Source organism: Lithobates pipiens, unplaced genomic scaffold (assembly GCF_037356315.1).
Source record: "Lithobates pipiens isolate NorthernLeopardFrog02 unplaced genomic scaffold, aLitPip1_a1.2 Scaffold_3, whole genome shotgun sequence".
Lineage (NCBI taxonomy): Eukaryota > Metazoa > Chordata > Amphibia > Anura > Ranidae > Lithobates > Lithobates pipiens.
In genome coordinates this window covers 2,134,376-2,153,652 of record NW_027507790.1, presented here as the reverse complement: position 1 = coordinate 2,153,652, position 19,277 = coordinate 2,134,376, and the positions used below count along the sequence as shown (strand labels likewise).

At 42.3% G+C, this 19,277-nt stretch overlaps 1 protein-coding gene across 2 annotated transcripts; it reads right to left on the bottom strand.

Annotated features, from left to right (window-relative positions):
• Positions 1-12,276: 12,276 nt before the first annotated feature.
• On the bottom strand, positions 12,277-18,416 carry LOC143939945 (olfactory receptor 226-like). Of its 2 annotated transcripts, none has more exons than XM_077461038.1 (2): positions 17,985-18,416; positions 12,277-14,853 (listed from the first exon to the last, which is right to left on the bottom strand). In XM_077461038.1, exon 2 carries the CDS (start codon positions 14,746-14,748, stop codon positions 13,780-13,782), a length of 969 nt encoding a protein of 322 aa, XP_077317164.1. In that variant the 5' UTR covers positions 14,749-14,853; positions 17,985-18,416; the 3' UTR covers positions 12,277-13,779. The 2 variants fall into 2 exon arrangements, with proteins under 2 accessions (XP_077317164.1, XP_077317165.1); XM_077461039.1 differs by having other exon boundaries at positions 12,277-14,720; positions 17,985-18,415.
• Positions 18,417-19,277: the final 861 nt, after the last annotated feature.

Here is a 19,277-nt window from a genome sequence, read left to right as displayed (position 1 = left end):
TTTAACTGTACTTCTGTCTCTGACTTCATGGTTTCTGACAGGGTGTTTATTTGTTCTAAAATGAACCGAACATATGGGGACTTCGCGGGAAATTTGAGCACCATGGAATGCCCCATAATGCACTGCGAGATTGCAGTGCATTGGCGTCTGATGATTGGCCAAAGCATGCACCTGACCTGCATGCTTTGGCCAATCACAGCACCAAAATGTAAAAAAAAAAAAAATGACATGGGGGTCCCCCCAAAATACATACCAGGCCTTTCAGGTCTGGTATGGACTTTAAGGTGAACCCCATGCCAATTTGTTTTTAAATGGCATGGGGTCCCCCCAAAATTGATATCAGACCCTTATCCGCGCATGCAACCTGGCAGGTCAGGATAGGGGGGACAAATGAGCGCCCCCCTGAACCCTAGCAGGCCACATGCCCTCAACATGGGGGGTGCTTTGGGGTCCCCCCCAAAGTACCTTGTTCCCATGTTGATGGGGACAAGGGCTTCATCGCCTTGTTAAAGGGGGCTTTCAGATTCCGATAAGCCCCCTGTCTGCAGACCCCCCACAACCAACGGGCAGGGGTTGTGGGGGTGCGGCTATTGTCCCCATCAACATGGGGACAAGGTTCTTTTGGAGGGACCCCAAAGCACCCTCCCCACATTGAGGGCATGTGGCCTGGTATGGTTCAAGAGGGGGTGTTCTCTCGCCCCCCCCCCCCTTTCCTGGCCTGCCAGGCTGCTTGCTCAGATATGGGTCTGATATGGATTTTATGGAGGACTCTCAAGCCATTTTTAAAAAAAAATTGTCACATGGTTCCCGTTAAAATTAATATTTTGTTATTTCATTCCTGGTATGGACTTGGGGGGGGGGGCCGCACAACATTTTTTTCATTGATTTTTTTATCTATATTGCTGGGAGCCGACAGTACATTACAGCCGCAAGTAATTTTAAATACAATTTTTTCCTTTAGAAATTTAATTTTGCTGCGGGACTGTAATATACATCAGAAAGATGTGCTACTTTACAGGCAGACTAACGGATCCTTTTTTAGTCTCGTCTTACGTCATCACATTCAAAACGAACGGACTTTCGAACAGACTCAGTCCGTTCATGTGTGGCCAAGTCCGTTCGTTCTGAAGGTCCGTCGGAACTCTGCCGATAGTCCATCGGGAAGACCGTTGGACCTAGTCTGCCGGAAAGTCCGGTCGTGTGTACATGGCATTACACGTCCAAAGCTGCCTTTTCCCAGATGTTTCTGAAATTTGAAAAGCTTCTCCAGGGGTGTCCTTTGTCCAGATGGTCTCCTGTTGAAAAGAGGTGAAAGATTTTATGATTGAGCTACCTGAATGCTACCAAATAAATGACAAAAATTAATCTGCACAATCAAATCCAATGTACTCAGAGTCGCATGCTATTACTAAAAAGTTAATCTTACTACACCTCCACAGTGGAACAAATAGCAAAACATAAAAAAATGCAGCATTGCCTTCAAAAATCCCAGAATATTACACATATTTAAAATGAGAAAACCAAAAGTCTCAACTGTGCACAGTGAAAAAAGTGCAACAAATAGTGCAACAACGATTAATCTCCGGTCCCAAGCAGTGCAGTCCTTTTCTAATGACAGAATGGTGTTATATGTAATATGCAAACATGTCCAAAAAGTGATCAAATCCCAATCAGAGTGAATAATCAGTGATCTTCTCTCCAAAACTTCTACTGTGTGATAAAATTCTCCAACCCATAACACTTTAATCTGCTCACCTCAGGGTAATGACATCAATAGTCATTATATACCATTACCTCATTAAAGATGAGGTAAAAACCGCATTCCCCAGCAAGGGTTAATGTGATAGTCTTCACTCTCTTCACCAAGGAAAATCCCCAATTCCTATCACCAGATAAGAAGATACATGAAATGGAAAACAACCTTCTATTGATCATCGACATTTTATACAAAGCAGATAAAGTGCCAAAAAACACTTTATAGTAAAGGTAATAGATACAGCACTGCAAGGTGTATACTTCCACAAATAGTAGTTGGCATATACAGACAGACCGCCCACTGCAATGTGCCCTGAATTCTGAAGAATAAAGCATGATGACTTCACCGGCAGTAGGCTCTGCCCCCTATATGCAACATGTCTGCCAACAGGACTTCAGTAGTCCCTGTGGCAGCCATAACATATATAAGTGGTGGAGCCTATTGGTGATGACATCATCATACTTCATTCACCAGAATTCAGGCACATTGCGGTGAGCGGTCTGTCTGTATATGCCGACTACTATTTGTGTATGTATACACCTAGATGCGCTGTATCTGTTACCTTTACTTGGAAGTGTTTTCGGACATTTTATCTGTTTTTAATAAAATTTATTGGTGAGCACTTTCACTTTTTGCATTCCATGTACCTTCTTATATGGTGATAGAAATTGGGGATTTTGCTTGGCGGAGAAAGAGTGAACACCATCACATTAACCCCTGCTGGGGAATGCACTGTTTTGATCTCCTATTACTACTGAGATCATTACCCTGAGGTGAGCAGATTAATGTTTCACAGAGTGGTGTATTTTACCACACAATAGGGGTTTTGGAGAGAAGATTCGGATTTGAGCACTTTTTGAAACTTGTTTGAATATCATATATGTACTGCTTTGCACTGGAGATTAAATGTTTGTTGCACATTTTTCTCTTTGTACAGTTTGGATTGTTGGTTTTCTCATTTTACATTTGTGTAATATTTGGTATTTTTATAAATGTATGTTTGTGGGTAGCACTGCACTCTTTTTGGCTATTTGTTCTCTCATGAGTATGTGACTTATTGTTCATTTTATTTGAAAACAGCATAAAGGAAGATCACTGTGTACTGATAGTTTTTATGGACCATTTATGCCATTGCAGTGTGGTGTATTGCATTAACATGTGTGATACTGTATGTTTATTGGGCATCACATTAAGGCAGCCTATTTAGTTAAATGGCCTAGCAAATCATTAAAATGCAATACAAAATGTAACTGCACCATGTTTTGTAATGCAACACACCATAGCATGGCACAGCATCACAATGCATTGGTGGTGTGCTTCAATGCAGGAGTGTTGTGGTTCCATTCAGTATGACACCTCATCATATCATTGTTCATAACAGGCATTGTTACAATACAATAGTGTTTAGAAGTGAGGCAAACGTTACTGCCAGGGGCGTAACTATAGGGAGTGCAGCAGTCGCGACCGCAACTGGGCCCTGTGATGCAGGGGGCCCATGCAGCCCCTCTCTACATATGGCCGCAGCAGCTAGGGATACCAGTGCACTATGCCCACGGGTGGCTGGAGGTGGAGGGTGACTAGAAGAGCTCCATGCTCGACTATCGCACTGGCTGCTCTTCAGTTGTGCATTCCCCGCATGACCTGTGTCCTCGGCCGGCTCCTCAGAGTACCCCTCTCCTGCTCCATGCATTGCCGCTCAGTCCGATGTCTGTTCTCCCCAGCCAGAGTCCCGCCTCCCCGAGTCCAGCCCACACTGCACTGCATACTTCTCCCGGGTAAACAAACTTTAAGCACACAGATGCAGTGCAGGCCTATGAGAGCTACTGCAAGTTAAGAGCTTGTCTCAGTTGAGGTGTGGGCTCGCTGTCCAAAATCATCATCATCAGGAGGAGGCAGTATCACCCCTTGAATGTTTGAAAATTGCCTTTCACCACCCTGTGAAAAGAAGTGATCTATCGCAAATCACTTTTCAGGGGGGCTGGAGCCCCGAATGGGTCCCTGAGCCCCGGGTCTCAGGGATGCACAACTGTACCACCTTCTGGAGCCTGCAGCGCCTATGATGGAACGTCCCACTGGTCCAATGGCGGGACCTTGGGATGTGTGACATCCATCATAGGCGTTGCAGGCTCCAGAAGGCGGGAATTACAATGCGGCCGCTGCACCACTGTGAGATCCCCGCTCGGCGCTCCTATCTCCTCTCCTCCTCTGAGTGCCTGCTGTGATGTTGGGAGCACACCACGGCTGAGCTGATTTGCTGCTGCAGGACACATGAAGTGTCCTGGTCAGGTAGGTCAGGTAGGTCAGTGTGAGTCACTACTGTCAATATATGTAGTTCAGTGTATGTAGTCAGGTAGGTCAGTGTATGTCAGGTAGGTCAGTGTGTGCATGTCAGGTAGGTCAGTGCGTGCCAGATAGGTAGGTCAGTATATGTCAGTTAGGTAGGTCAGTACGTGTCAGTTAGGTCAGTGCGTGTCACGTAGGTAGGTGAGTGTATGTATATCATGTAAGTCAGTGTATGTATGTCAGGTAGGTCACTGTATGTCAGGTAGGTAGCTCAGTGTATCAGGCAGGTGAGTTTAGTGGTCAGCATTGATGGGCACTGGGCCACTACCACCGCCGCTGGCCTTGGACTTCGGGCTGAAGCTCCTGGTCTTTTTGCCATCTAGCAACTCCCCTGCTGCTATTGCGAAAGGAGCCTTAGAGTGTTAGACAGCGATGCCCATATACACTATATTGTCAAAAGTATTAGGACACCTGCCTTTACATGCACATGAACTTTAATGACATCCCATGAGAAGGCCCGGCTTGCAGTCTCTGCTATCATTCATCCCAAAAGTATTTTGTTGGGTTGAGGTTTAGGACTCTGTGCAGGCCAGTCAAGTTCCTCCACCCCAAACTCGCTCATCCATGTCTTTATGGACCTTGCTTTGTGCTCTGGTCCAAATCATTTGGTGGAGGGTGGGTTATGGTGTGGGGTTGGGCTTGGCCCCTTAGTTCCAGTCAAGGGAACTTTTAAGGCATCAGCATACCAAGAAATTTTGGAAAATGTCATGCTCCCAACTTTGTGGGAACAGTTTGGGGATGGCACCTTCCTGTTCCAATATAGCTGTGCACCAGCGCACAAAGTCCTACCCTGAAATGCATTACCAGACCCCCTCAATTTCCTGCAGTGTGTGATGTCATCCTCATGAGTTCCAGACCTCCGGCTGTTTCCCCGATGAGCTTTGCCATTAGGTTGCAGGAGAAGGATCCATTTTTAGTGCTTGTGTCCCATGCACTTACCTGTCAAGCTCTGCAGAAGCTGATCCGTCTCCATTGCATCAGATGCAGGCAGGAATCCAGACTGGAGGGATGGACACCACGGAGGCTGCTTGATATGCTTACCATTTCTTCTGTTTCAGTGAGTGCATATAGTGCACGTTTTTATTACCAATTTTTAATAAAATCTACAACTGTACACCTAATTAGTGGGACCCGCTCCTCTTCTTTATTACATGAATTGGCTAGCGGGATGTACCCAATGTCCTTCTTTCATAGAGGTGCTGCAGGTGAGGAAAGTGTTCATATTGTGGCAGCAGGCAGGTAAAGTCACCTGGTTGTATCCAGGATGGGAAATATGTGTGCCCTAGATTCAGGCTTTATGCAGACTTGTACAACTAGAGGGGAAGAGTTAATGAGCCCAGTTGAAGTAAGTGGGCTCATTAAGACCTCTACAAAAAACCCCAGCATGCTTAGGGAGATGCTCCATCCTGGAACCTGTTTTGTGTTGTATAGACTGGGGAGTGTGACACCTGTTCTGTGCGGTGAGTTAACGCCTGTGTGGCAAACCTCTACAACAGAGACAGGGACTGGTGCAGCACAAGGCTGCACTCAGTTGTTAGACAGGAAATCTAAGTGTGTAGTTAGAGGTCAAGCTGACCAGGATTTATTTTCATGTTCTATTTTTGTTTGGCTGTTATATGTATCACTGCATGTAGCATAAATAAACCGCATCTTTTGTTTTTTGCACCTACAACGCTGTCTGCTGTGCCTGATTTTGTGTTGTGAACCCATCCAGGGGGTCACACACACCCGCTGCCGAGCTAACCCCTCACAGTTGGTGGAGAATGCGGGCAGTTGTTTTTTATTTTTTTGTTAAGGCCAGCATGGAGGAGATACTGAGACAGCTGGCTCTAGCAAATGCAAATCAGCAGCAAACAAATGCGGGTTTACAAAAGAGCCTTGCAGCCCAGCAGCAGACAAATGCAACTTTGCAGCAAAGTCTGGAAGCTCAGCAGAAGGCTCACCAGCAGAGTCTGGAAGCTCAGCAACAAGCCCAGCAGCAATCTGAAGCCCGCTTTATAGACCTGTTGCAGAAGCAAGAGCAGAGTTTTCAACAGCAAATAGAGACATTAATACAGCAACGTCCGCAGACCAATGAAGCAAGTGGTTACAATAATACCGCATCCTTTGGTGTGAGCCGTTTACTGACAAAAATGATTGGAGAGGATGATCCGGAGGTGTTTTTGACCACATTTGAAAGGACTGCTGAAAGGGAAAAGTGGCCTAAGGAGCAATGGGCTGGACTGGTGGCCCCTCTGTTAACTGGGGAATCGCAGAAAGCTTATTATGACCTAGAGCCTGACCAAGCAAAAGACTATGTGGTGCTAAAAACAGAAATATTGGCACGGCTGGGTGTTACCCTGGCCGTCCGGGCTCAGCGTGTGCATAATTGGACTTTTCAGGTTGGAAAACCACCCAGGTCTCAAATGTATGATCTCATTCACCTGAGCAGGAAGTGGCTGCAGCCAGAGATTTTGACCGCACCAAACATTGTGGAACGTTTTGTTATGGATCGTTTCCTGAGAGCTCTTCCTACTGCCATCCAAAAATGGGTAAGCCATGGAGATCCAGAAAATGCAGATAAACTTGTGGATCTGGTTGAGAGGTACTTGGCTACAGAGAACCTGACCACCTCTTCCAGGGACTCATGGACTTTCCACCCTAAGACCAGATTATTCCCAGTGGTGGGTAAGATGACTCCAAGGGGTGAGGGTGGAGAGAGTGAGACAGTGGGAGTTCAACCTAAGGTCTGGCGGGAGCAGCCCGGGAAGCCCAGGCTGCAAGAGGCAGCGAAAAATATTATTTGCTACCGCTGCCGCCAAGAGGGACATATTGCAGCCAATTGCCCAGTTGTGGATGAGCCTATGCAATGTGACTTTATAAGGGAGAGACGTCAGTCGCTGTTTTTGACAGTTGCATGCGCTGCCATTCGGGGACCTGAGAAACATTTATGTAAAATGTGTATTAATGGTAGAAATGTTGATGTGTTGCTGGATTCAGGTAGCCTGGTAACATTGATAAAAGCTGAATTAGTTACTACAAAGTTCTCTGGGAAGAACAAGGTGGCTGTTATTTGTGTGCATGGGGACACCCGAGAGTATCCTGTAACTTCAGTGTTTTTTTTTACTCCCAAAGGTAACCTCTCTCATCAGGTGGGGTTAGTGTCTCACTTACCACATGATGCTATTGTGGGAAGGGATTTTCCAAAATTCTGGGAACTCTGGGATTGTCCTGAGCCCCCCACTGGTGCCCCTATAAACCAGGAAGATGACCAGAATTCCTCTGGGAGTGGTGAGGACTCTCCTGAATTTCCCTTGTCGGTATTGGCGGGGGAAACTCGAGAAACTGGGGAGGAGCCAACATCCTCAGATGAAAACATGCAGTCTGTGGAGTTTTCGGATCTTGAGGTTCACAGGGAAAATTTTGCCACAGAACAGTTAAAAGACCCCACCCTAATAAAGGCACGGGAAAATGTGGTGAAAATAGATGGCGAGTTAGTGAACCCAGATAAGACTTGCACTTATCCTTACTTCACTATGGAAAGGGACCTGCTGTATCGAGTGGCTCAAAGGGCAGAAGAAACCATTGAGCAACTTGTAGTGCCCAAACCTTACAGGAAGTTGGTGTTAGAATTGGCCCATGGGCACATTCTGGGAGGTCATCTGGGGGCCGAGAAAACCAGAGAGAGGGTACTGCAGAGATTCTATTGGCCTGGGGTCATGAAGGAAACAGAAAATTATTGTTCCTCCTGCCCTGTGTGTCAGAAGTTGGCACCTATGCCACATTTCCGTAACCCGCTGGTACCTCTTCCTATCATTGAGGTCCCCTTTGAGAGGATCGCAATGGATTTGGTAGGTCCGATAATGAAGTCTGCTTGGGGGCATCAGTACATTTTGGTTATATTGGACTATGCCACCCGTTATCCGGAAGCAATTCCTCTTCGAAATACCTCGGCCAAAACCATAGCCAAAGAGCTATCTCTTGTTTTTAGCCGCGTGGGTATTTGTAAGGAACTGCTTACGGACCAAGGTACACCCTTTATGTCCAGGGTTATGAAAGAATTATGCAAGTTGTACAAAGTGACACAATTGCGTACATCTGTGTATCACCCCCAAACAGATGGGTTGGTTGAAAGATTCAACAAAACCCTAAAACAAATGTTAAAGAAGGTGGTGGATAGAGATGGAAAGAATTGGGACTGTCTAATACCCTATCTGATGTTTGCCATTAGGGAGGTACCCCAATCCTCTACGGGTTTCTCACCCTTCGAGTTGCTCTATGGGAGACACCCAAGAGGGCTGCTGGATATCGCCAAGGAAACTTGGGAAAATGAGAGTTCTCCTCACAGGAGCGTGATTGAGCATGTCGCCCTGATGCAAGATAGAATTGCACAGGTAATGCCAATCGTAAAGGAACATTTGACCCAAGCGCAGTTAGCACAGCAGAGAGTGTACAACCGTGGGGCCAAGACCCGTACTTTTTCCCCGGGGGATAGGGTCTTGGTGCTAGTCCCTACGGTTGAAAGCAAATTTCTGGCCAAATTAGTGAGGTGAACTACAGGGTTAGACAGCCAGGAAGGCAAAAGCCGGAGCAGATCTATCATGTCAATCTGCTGAAAGCCTGGAGGGATAGGGAATCCCTAGTCGCAGAGACTTTGTCACAAGCACAGCCTGATTGCTTCGTTCCTGAGGTTGGAATAGCAGACACCTTATCGAAAGCCCAACAACAGGAGGTTAAAGAGTTTGTACTTCGTAACAAAGAGATTTTCTCTGAGCTGCCGGGACAAACATCTGGCGTAGAGCATGACAATATCACCCCGCCAGGAGAAAGGGTAAAACTAAAACCTTATAGAATACCAGAGGCCTGATGGGAGGCAATACGTGGGGAGGTTCAAAGGATGCTGGAATTGGGTGTGATAGAGGAGTCCCAGAGTGACTGGTCCAGTCCTATCGTACTAGTGCCCAAACCTGATGGGAGCTGGCGGTTTTGTAACGATTTTCGACAATTGAATAAAGTTACAAAATTTGACACCTACCCCATGCCGCGTATAGATTAGTTGATTGACCGGCTGGGAACAGCCCGATATATGACAACTCTTGATCTCACCAAAGGGTATCGGCAAATTCCCCTGGCCGAGTCGGCCAAGGAGAAAACTGCGTTTGTAACCCCAGATGGGGCATTCCAATATAAGAGAATGCCGTTTGGGTTACAGAATGCACCGGCAACATTCCAGCGGAAAATGGATAAGATTCTGAGGCCCCATCAGAAATATGCTGCAGCTTACCTGGATGATGTGATTATCCATAGCACAGACTGGGTCTCACATTTGCCAAAAGTACAAGCAGTCCTAGACTCTATCCAGGAAGCTGGGTTTACGGCCAATCCAAAGAAGTGTACCATTGGACAGGAGGAGGCCAAATATCTTGGGTACACTATTGGGAGGGGGGTGATAAAACCCCAAGTCAATAAAGTCGAGGCCATACAGAGTTGGCCACGTCCCAACAGCAAGAAACAGGTACGAGCCTTTCTGGGAATCGCTGGCTATTATTGACGATTCATTCCCCATTTTGCTTCTCAGGCTGTGCCCCTCACCAACCTGACAAAAGGGAAAGAGTCGGTCATGGTTAAATGGTCCCCAGAGGCTGAAGAAGCATTTCAGTCCTTAAAAACAGCCTTATGTAGCCAGCCAGTGTTGTACTCACCAGACTTCTTCAAGGACTTCGTTGTACAAACTGATGCATCAGACGTTGGGTTAGGAGCAGTGTTATCCCAGGACTGGAACGGGGAAGAGCACCCAGTCATTTACCTCAGCAGGAAGTTGAAGTCCCATGAGGTAAATTACGCCACGATTGAGAAGGAATGTTTAGCAGTGAAGTGGGCTCTAGATTCCCTTCGGTACTATCTGCTAGGTAGGCACTTTGACCTGGTGACTGATCACGCTCCTTTAAAGTGGATGGCTCAAAACAAGGAGACCAATAGAAGGGTAAATAGGTGGTTCCTGGCCCTACAGGAATTTAACTTTACAGTTAAGCATCGCCCTGGTGTTAAAATGGGGAATGTGGATGCTTTGTCTCGGATACATGTGTGTCTGACTGCTTGTGTTACAACCCCAAGGTTGAAACAAGAGGGGGGGGTATGTGGCAGCAGGCAGGTAAAGTCACCTGGTTGTATCCAGGATGGGAAATATGTGTGCCCTAGATTCAGGCTTTATGCAGACTTGTACAACTAGAGGGGAAGAGTTAATGAGCCCAGCTGAAGTAAGTGGGCTCATTAAGACCTCTACAAAAAACCCCAGCATGCTTAGGGAGATGCTCCATCCTGGAACCAGTTTTGTGTTGTATAGACTGGGGAGTGTGACACCTGTTCTGTGCGGTGAGTTAACGCCTGTGTGGCAAACCTCTACAACAGAGACAGGGACTGGTGCAGCACAAGGCTGCACTCAGTTGTTAGACAGGGAATCTAAGTGTGTAGTTAGAGGTCAAGCTGACCAGGATTTATTTTCATGTTTTATTTTTGTTTGGCTGTTATATGTATCACTGCATGTAGCATAAATAAACCGCATCTTTTGTTTTTTGCACCTACAACGCTGTCTGCTGTGCCTGATTTTGTGTTGTGAACCCATCCAGGGGGTCACACACACCCGCTGCCGAGCTAACCCCTCACAATATATATAACATCATAATAATATGGACTCTGGGCGCTGGTTCACACCAGCCTCTGAATTTACAGTACAGCAGCTGGTGTGCAATGTGATCCCGCTGAGCTCAGCACAGTGATGAAGAGCTGAGTTTGGTGGATCATGCTGTTTCCTTTTTTTTATATACAAAGTTTATTGAGATGTTACAAAGACATCTCACATAGTTCAATAGCTGGCAACGCAGTGCAGTGGATTGCCTCTCATTGTACTGCATTGATAAGAGGTAATGCATGCAGTAACCTTTTCAGTGCACACACCACCAAAATACAGTGCTGTAAAACCGGGCAAATATGAGACAAAGCATTTTGCCTTGTCCATAAGGTGGGACTGCGCTGGAAAAGCCGCCCAACACAGTCCCACCCCATCTGATGTTAATATACCCTCAAAGAGGTTGTAAAGTCAGAAGGTTTTTTTTATCTGTGTGCAGCAGCCCCCCTCAGCCCCCTACTACTTACCTGATCCCCATCTCTGTCCAGCGATGTCTACAAGTGTCTCGGCTGTCCGGGACTCTCCCTCCTGATTGGCTTAGACACATCAGTGGTGTCACTGGCTCCCGCTGCTGTCAATCAAAGTCAGTTTGCCAATCAAGAGAGGGGGCAGGGCCCAACCATGGCTCTGTGTATGAATAGACACACAGAGCTGCAGCTGGGCTATGGTTCCCCCATAGCAAACTGCTTGCTGTGGGGGCACTCAACAGGAGGGAGGGGCCAGGAGCACAGAATAGGGACCCGAGAAGAGGAGGATTCGGGTTGCTCTGTGCAAAATCACTACACAGAGCAGGCAAGTAAAACATGTCTGTTACAAACATCACTTTTACAATCACTTTAAGGACATTTTATTCTCAATTTATCATACAAGGGGTGGCATTTCTTTTTTTTTTCCTGCAATCTTTTTGTTTTAGTAAAGCTTTTCTTTTTTTTTCAATTACACAGATGGATTGATTTAGGGTACAAACTATTGGAAAATTTAATAGTTTTACTTTACTTTATAAGTACTGTAATAAATGGTGTTATGTGATGAAGATTGCCTTTGTTCTTTTTGCCCTGTATGGGTCTGTTGGTTTATGGAGAGATGTAAAAATGGAGAGCTCTGTTGATAAAGCACATGTGACCCACTTATTAGGGTAAAGGATAAGTTCACCTTTGGGGGAACAAATAAGAAATCAACATATTTCTTTAAGAAATTAAAATGTGTGTTTAATCTGCCCCAAGGAGCCTGCAAAGCAAGCATTACACCCGTGATCAGTGGCTAGAAAAAAAATGGTATTTCAGTATAGGATATGTATTATTATTATGTATGATTAGTATTAGTATATTAGGAACTGTCCTAAAAAAGTAAAAATAAAAATAAAATTATATATATATATATATATATATATATATATTTATTGATAGATAGATAGATAGATAGATAGATAGATAGATAGATAGATAGATAGATAGATAGATAGATAGATAGATAGATAGATAGATATTTCGATTTTTGGATTTTTGGATGGGACCTTTTAAATAAAATAGATTTTGAAATAAAACCTCCTCTCTGGTTATTTTTACCCCTTCATAAAGAAGACAAACAAATCTTAATATCTGAGCATGGCTTTGCAGCTGTGACCTATGTTAGTAAAACTGAACATTTCATCGCAACTACTTTGTGTATCCAGGTGAATACTTAGTTTTTTTTCCAGGAGAAATTGGCCTTCTAGTTAGAGGTAAATAGTAAAGTATATCTCCTAGTTTTTTCTTAATATCATAAGATAACTGGCACAAACTAAACAAAAAATATATATAAAATAAAATAACAATATTGCACATTTAGCTGCTTTATTATCCTACCTAAAAACACACTATCACTGACCCTAAGACCCCTTTCACACCGAGGCACTCAAAAACTGCCAATAAGGGTTGTGCGCTTTTGTGGCGTTAGTGGTGAACTTTTTTTAAGGTCATGTGACGACGTTACGTTACTGGGTGGCCCCGTCCCCTCTGACGCTATAGGGAAGCCATAGGGATGTCCCTGTTCATCAGAGGGGGTGTTTTTTTTTCTGGTCTGTCAGAGTGCGAGAAGAAGAAGATGAATGGACTTCGTGGGACATTTCTATTTTTTATTTTTTAATAAAGGACTTGTCCGAAGCCGTATCATGTCATTTTTACCATTTTCACACTTTTTTGTGAAATGGTAGGGCTAGAACATAAGAACATATCTTATCATTGAATTGTTCATTTTTTAGTATGTCGATGTTGGTTATTTATTGGAGATCACTTTTGTATTTGGTGTTACTCTGATCAATTAAAATCACCCAAAATAAACAAAACAAAACAAGAGTAAATAAAACAAAAACAAACAAATAAAATAGGGAAAAGCATCCCAAATATATTGAAAATATCCATGTGAAGTGATAAAAAATCTCAAGCGCTCATACAGCTATGACCTCCAAGCATAGGTAGGTCATAACACGTATATGAATATCCCAATGTATCCAACACAGAATCCAGTCATGGTGAATTCCTCTCATAATTTCCATCAATTTTCAGATGTTCAAAATAAAGCAGAAACTTGCAATTTCATTTATTTGTATTTAATTTACATCTGTATTGTAAATGTCATAACGGTAGGGCAGGTCTTAGGGTCTTTAAAAGCAGTCTGATTAGTCAAACTGGGCAAAGGGTTCAGGATCCTTATTCCGGGTTACAATGTGGTAGCATATTGTGTCAATAAAAGTATCTGCATTAAACTGTGTGAAGTGTCACAGACATTTCCCACATGCCGCTGTTGGATCAAATACCGAGAGGTCAGAGTTCACTTGACTGCCACTTGTAAGAAGATTTTGAAGTAAGAAGAAGGAAATTTTCAAGAAAAATATACTTTACAGAGAGTGGGAGGGAATGGGCTGAATATGAATTTAGAAAAAAAAAAAAACAATTGATATTGGCTTTAAGATAAAAGTGTAACCTTTTAAGAAACAAAACATTTTTTACTAGGTTTGGTCGAGCAATAATCGCATTTGTTAATGACATCCTTGGAGTGTCTTCTTCAATGCTACTTTCACTTCTCTATTTCTAAGGCAATAGACAATTGGGTTCAAGAGAGGAGTTACAATGGAATAGAAAATGGATACATATTTGGTTCTGTTAAATGAACTGATTTTTTTTGGCCTTACATATATAAAAAATGTTGTTGAATAAAAAATTGTAACAACTGCGAGGTGTGAAGCACAGGTGGAAAAAGCTTTTATCTGCCCCTGGGTGGTTGGAATTCTTATGATGGCCCTTATGATAGAGAAATAAGTGAAGAATATCACAGAGAGAGGTACTAGACCTACTATCATACCTAGGATGAAATCTACCAGTTCGGCAAGTGATACATCTGTGCAAGCCAAATTCAGCACTGGGGAAATGTCACAGAAAAAATGGTTGATTGTATTAGGGCCACACAAATGTAACCTGAAAATAAAAATTGCTTTAAACATAGCAATGGAAAAACCAATCAGCCAAGATCCCACTGCCATGAACTTGCAACAGGTGTTATTCATGATAACTGTGTAACGCAGAGGGATACATATTGCTACATATCTATCAATAGCCATAACAGCTAAAAGCACACATTCAGTGCAAGCAAGAGATATGAAGATGTACAACTGAGCCATGCAAGAAGCAAAGGTAATCATTGTGTGTTGGGTCAAGAAGTGGCCTAGAAGAATGGGCACTGTAACCGTGACATACCAGACTTCCAAGAAAGACAGACTGCATAAAAAATAGTACATTGGCTTGTGGAGCTTTATGTTCAGTTTGATAGTTATAATGATCACCATGTTTTCTGTCACAGTTAAAACATATATTATTAGAAAGACAAAAAATAGAAAAAACTGCATCTCTGAACGTGACGGAAATCCAACGAGAAAGAATTCTGTGACATTGTTAACGTGATATGGTTGCATCGTGATGTAACCTGAAAATGTAGCATGTACATGAGACATTTAATCCTGACTCCTTTTATCTAATCTTTTGATTATGAAAGAGTTAAAGCAGACCACAAAAAATCAAGTCTGCCTATTTATTCAGGCCAATGCCATGCCAAAATGCTGCAGTAAAGTTAAAAACAAACTGTTAGAGAAAATAGTAAATATACTTTCCCCTGACCGGTCACCCATGGGGGTTGATTTACTAAAGGCAAACAGACTGTGCACTTTGCAAGTGCAATTGCTCCAGAGTTCAGTAAATGAGGTGAAGCTTCACTTTGCAATGAATGTCCAATCACATGCAAGGAAAATAAAAAACAGCAATTTGTTTGCATATGATTGGATGATGCAGAGCATGCCCAGTGCGTGCCCTCGACCAATTTATATATATATATATATATATATATATATATATATATATATATATATATATATATATATATATATATATATATATATATATATATTTTTGCACTCCCTCATAGCTCTGTTCCACTGTCAGGGCTAGGGGCATGAGTTTTCAGGAGACTGTCATGTTGCCTTGAATAAACAAAGTGCAGATTCCCATTAAACTGCATAAGCTCAAAGTTAATTTTGCTGAAAATAATTGATAAGCATTGGTGTTTTTGAACTGACAATATTTATTTATCTGTTATTTGTTGCATAAAAAACAATGCTCCACTGTACCATAGACGTGTGCACACTGAAATATTTATTTTCGGAATTTTTTTCGTCCGAAAAACACATTTATATAGTTACTCCTGAAATTCGTTTTTATTTATTTTGTATCGTTAAAAAATGCATTCGTTCAAAAATCCGAAATAATTAAGGTCGAATCTGTCATTGAAGGCTTATGGTGTCTTTCAAATGTTCTAAGAAGATTCGACGGAGCAGCTAAACTGTACGGTCGAATGTTCCGCCTACAAGCTATAATTGAATTCTAATGTATGACACTAGTAATAATTATATTTATTAATTATTATTACTAGTCAACCAACATTAGAATTCTGCTATAGCCTATGGGTGGGTCATTTGACCATATATGTCCGCTCTCGGCGACTGCTTCGTCGAATCTTCATGTTGAATCTTTTCTCTCTATGTCAAATAACCTCGACTAATAGAGCTAGGTTAGGCACATTCAAACTTTTTTGCAATTGTCTCTATAGTGTCAAATCTTTTCTCTCTATGTAGAATAATCCTGGACTAATAGAGCTAAGGTTAGGCACATTCGACCACAGGCTTTTCCATCACATACTATAGTAACCAGATATGGAACTTATTTGGACTGTTACACATGAACCTTGATGCTCTTTAACCGCTAGCCAACCAGCGTACGACGATGTGTGTCGGCACAATGGCACGGCTGGGCAAATGGGCGTACCGGTACGTCCCTTTTAAATCTCAGCATTGTGGGAGTGCATGCGTGACCATGCCTACCAGGGGCCTGCGATCAATTCATGGAGCAAACTGAATGGGGAGATGCCTTTGTAAACAAGGAATTGCCCTGTTTTGCCTAGTGACATGACAGGGATCTACTGCTCCCTGTGATCGGAAGGTGTGATCGATGTCATGTCAGTGGTAGTCCACCCCCCCACAGTTAAAACACCTCCCTAGGACACGCTTAACCCCTTGATTGCCCCCTAGTGTTTAACCCCGTCCCTGCCAGTGTCATTTATACAGTAATCAGTGCATTTTTATAGCACTGATCGCTGTATAAATGACAATGATTCCAAAATGGTGTCAAAAGTGTCCGCTGTGTCCACCATAATGTTGCAGTCATGATAAAAATCTCAGATTACTGGCATTACTAATAAAAAAATGAATAATAATAATAAAAATGCCATAAATGTATCCCCTATTTTGTAGATGCTATAAGTTTTGCGCAAACCAATCAATATACGCTTATTGCAATTTTTTTACCAAAAATATGTGGAAGAATACATATTGGCCTAAACTGAGAAAGAAATTTGTTTTTTTATATATATTTTTTTGGGATATTTATTATAGCAAAAATTTAAAAATATTGCTTTTTTTTCAAAATTGACGCTCTTTTTTTATTTATAGCACAAAAAATAAAAACCACAGAGGTGATCAAATACCACCAAAAGAAAGCTCTATTTATGGTAAAAAAAAAGGACACCAATTTTGTTTGGGTGTAAGGTCGCACGACTGCGCAATTGTCAGTTAAAGCAACGCAGTGCCGTATTGCAAAAAGTGCTCTGGTCAGGAAGGGGGTAAATACTTCCCGGTGCTAAAGTGGTTAATGTTTTGATATAGGTTAGATGTAATGAGCAAATAGCTAGACCCTTTGTAAGGTTTTACTTGCTAACTAAAGCTGGTAATACACTGATTGAAATCCAGCCGGTTCAGCGGGAACTTTTTTCTCAAATTGGCTGCATCCACTGAGCAGTGTATTCTGACATTGCCAGGTCCCGCTGTCAGAATACAATATTCCAGTGGGGGAAGGGGAAATTCTGTTTGTGTGGATGGGGGTATCTGTTTTTTTTTCATTCAGCTCACTGGCTAAGTATATAAAAAAAAAACTGAGTGCATGGTCAGCCTAAATCACTTTTGAAAGGTTTCCTTATTCATTAAAAGGTTTACTAAAGGAATAGAGCTTGTTCACATTGCAAAATACATTTTTACCTAGCTTAGCGAGTGAGGGGAAATTTACTTCGCAAAGTGAATGTGCTCCATGTCTTTAGTAAATCAAGCCCAATATCAAGGTAACTACCCTTTAAGGGGGTAGTTGGAGAAATCTTCCCCCAAAAGAAAAGAGTATAATAAAAAATAAAAATAAAATACATTTATGCCTAGCAGGCTTTCTAACCCTAATCCACTGTATCCAATACAAAGAAAAACGTGTCTGTAGTTTATTTTTCTCATGTGGTACGGTATGATAAAACATTATGGAATAAATGCTATTAACTGTTGAATAGAAATCTGGGTTGCCGCTATTGCAACTGCATTACATATTTGTTTCAATTTAAAAATAATATTTATATAACCTTCTACAGTGCTTGAAAATTTTGATATGTTATTGCAAGGAAAAAAGCAGACAAGCTTTTTTGCAAGGAAAAAAGCAGACAAGCAGACGCATCAAGATTTGAAATTCACAATCTTCTTATCCCATAAAGAAAACTATCATATAAATAAGGACTTTTAGACAACTGTAATCATTTCATAAAATATAAAATAGCATTTCATAAAATATAAATGCTGTGTGATTGGTCAAATAAGAGCTTTAAACTTACTGCATTGTTAAAAATAATCATTCTACAATAAGTACAAAAGGAGGAAAAGAATATCTGTAGAGTAATAAAAGAACATTGCTGCTATATGGAAAAATGCTGTATGAACAGGTAAGCATGTCAATCCTCTTTAAATATATTATTCTTGACATTAATGATATGAGACCATCACTGTTAATTCTTTTTATAAACAGTTTTAAGTTTTATCTAGAGAGAATGGGTTTCTTGAGGTCTCTAGGAGGTTACTATAAGACACATGGGACATCCCTCTATACCCTCTATACCGAAGAGAAGAGTCGCAGCTCATATCTTTAACACATTAACTCATCTTTACTATTTTTTCTTGTTTCCTTTCTATATAACTGATCATCTCCCCCTGCTCTGGGCTGGATGGCCAGTCATCTAACTGCCCCTCTGTTGATGTTGATGTTACTAAAGGTGCCCATACGGATTATACTACCCCTCTCTGCTCAGCACTGCCTTAGCCGCTGTGCTCTGCCTTTTACTCAGCTATGCAATGCTACAGGCAGACTCTTTCCTACTGTACATTGATAGGTAGCGCTATACAAGTCACTCATTCATTCATTCGTTCATTCAGTGTGAGTGAGGCAACAACACTGTAATGTTACATCTCACTGTTCACATTTCCCTACCACTCTGTTTAGCTTGATAGGAGGCACTGATGAGGCTGCACTGATGAGGATTAACTGATAGGAGGCACTGATAGGTTGCACTGATGGAGTTAGACTGATAATCAGAGCACTGATTTTCAGTGTAAATATGCCCCTGTCACAGGAAATCAACTTATCAACCTTCCTTTCTTCAGACACTGATGGTGCTGAGGAAAGGAAATGCAGATAGCCAGCATTTGTTTACATGTAATCAGGTGTGATTGGGCACAGCTGATCACATGTTAAAGAGCCATAGTAAAGAGCCTACACTGCCATTGGTCGCTGATGCATTAGTGACCAGTGGCAGTTAATTAACTCCTTTGTGCTGCATTAGTGGTGCCAGTGTCAGTGTTAATTAACCCCTTCCTGCTGCAGCATAAAGGGATTAAATAACACTGACACCGGTGCCACGGCCACTAATGCAGCACAAAGGGGTGAATTAACTGCCAACAGTCACTAATGCATCAGTGACCAATGGCAACACATTAACCCCTCTCCATGCTGCATATTACAGTACAAATAGCATTGTACATAAATCAATTAACCCCCCCCCCCCCCAAAAAAAAAAAAAAAAAAAAAACTTTAACCAGTAAAATCACACAGTTAAGTAAGTCATTATGACAAA

Excerpts from the sequence above, each read along its gene's own strand:
- LOC143939945 (XM_077461038.1), bottom strand. The coding sequence starts at position 14,748 with ATGTCTCATGTACATGCTACATTTTCAGGTTACATCACGATGCAACCA.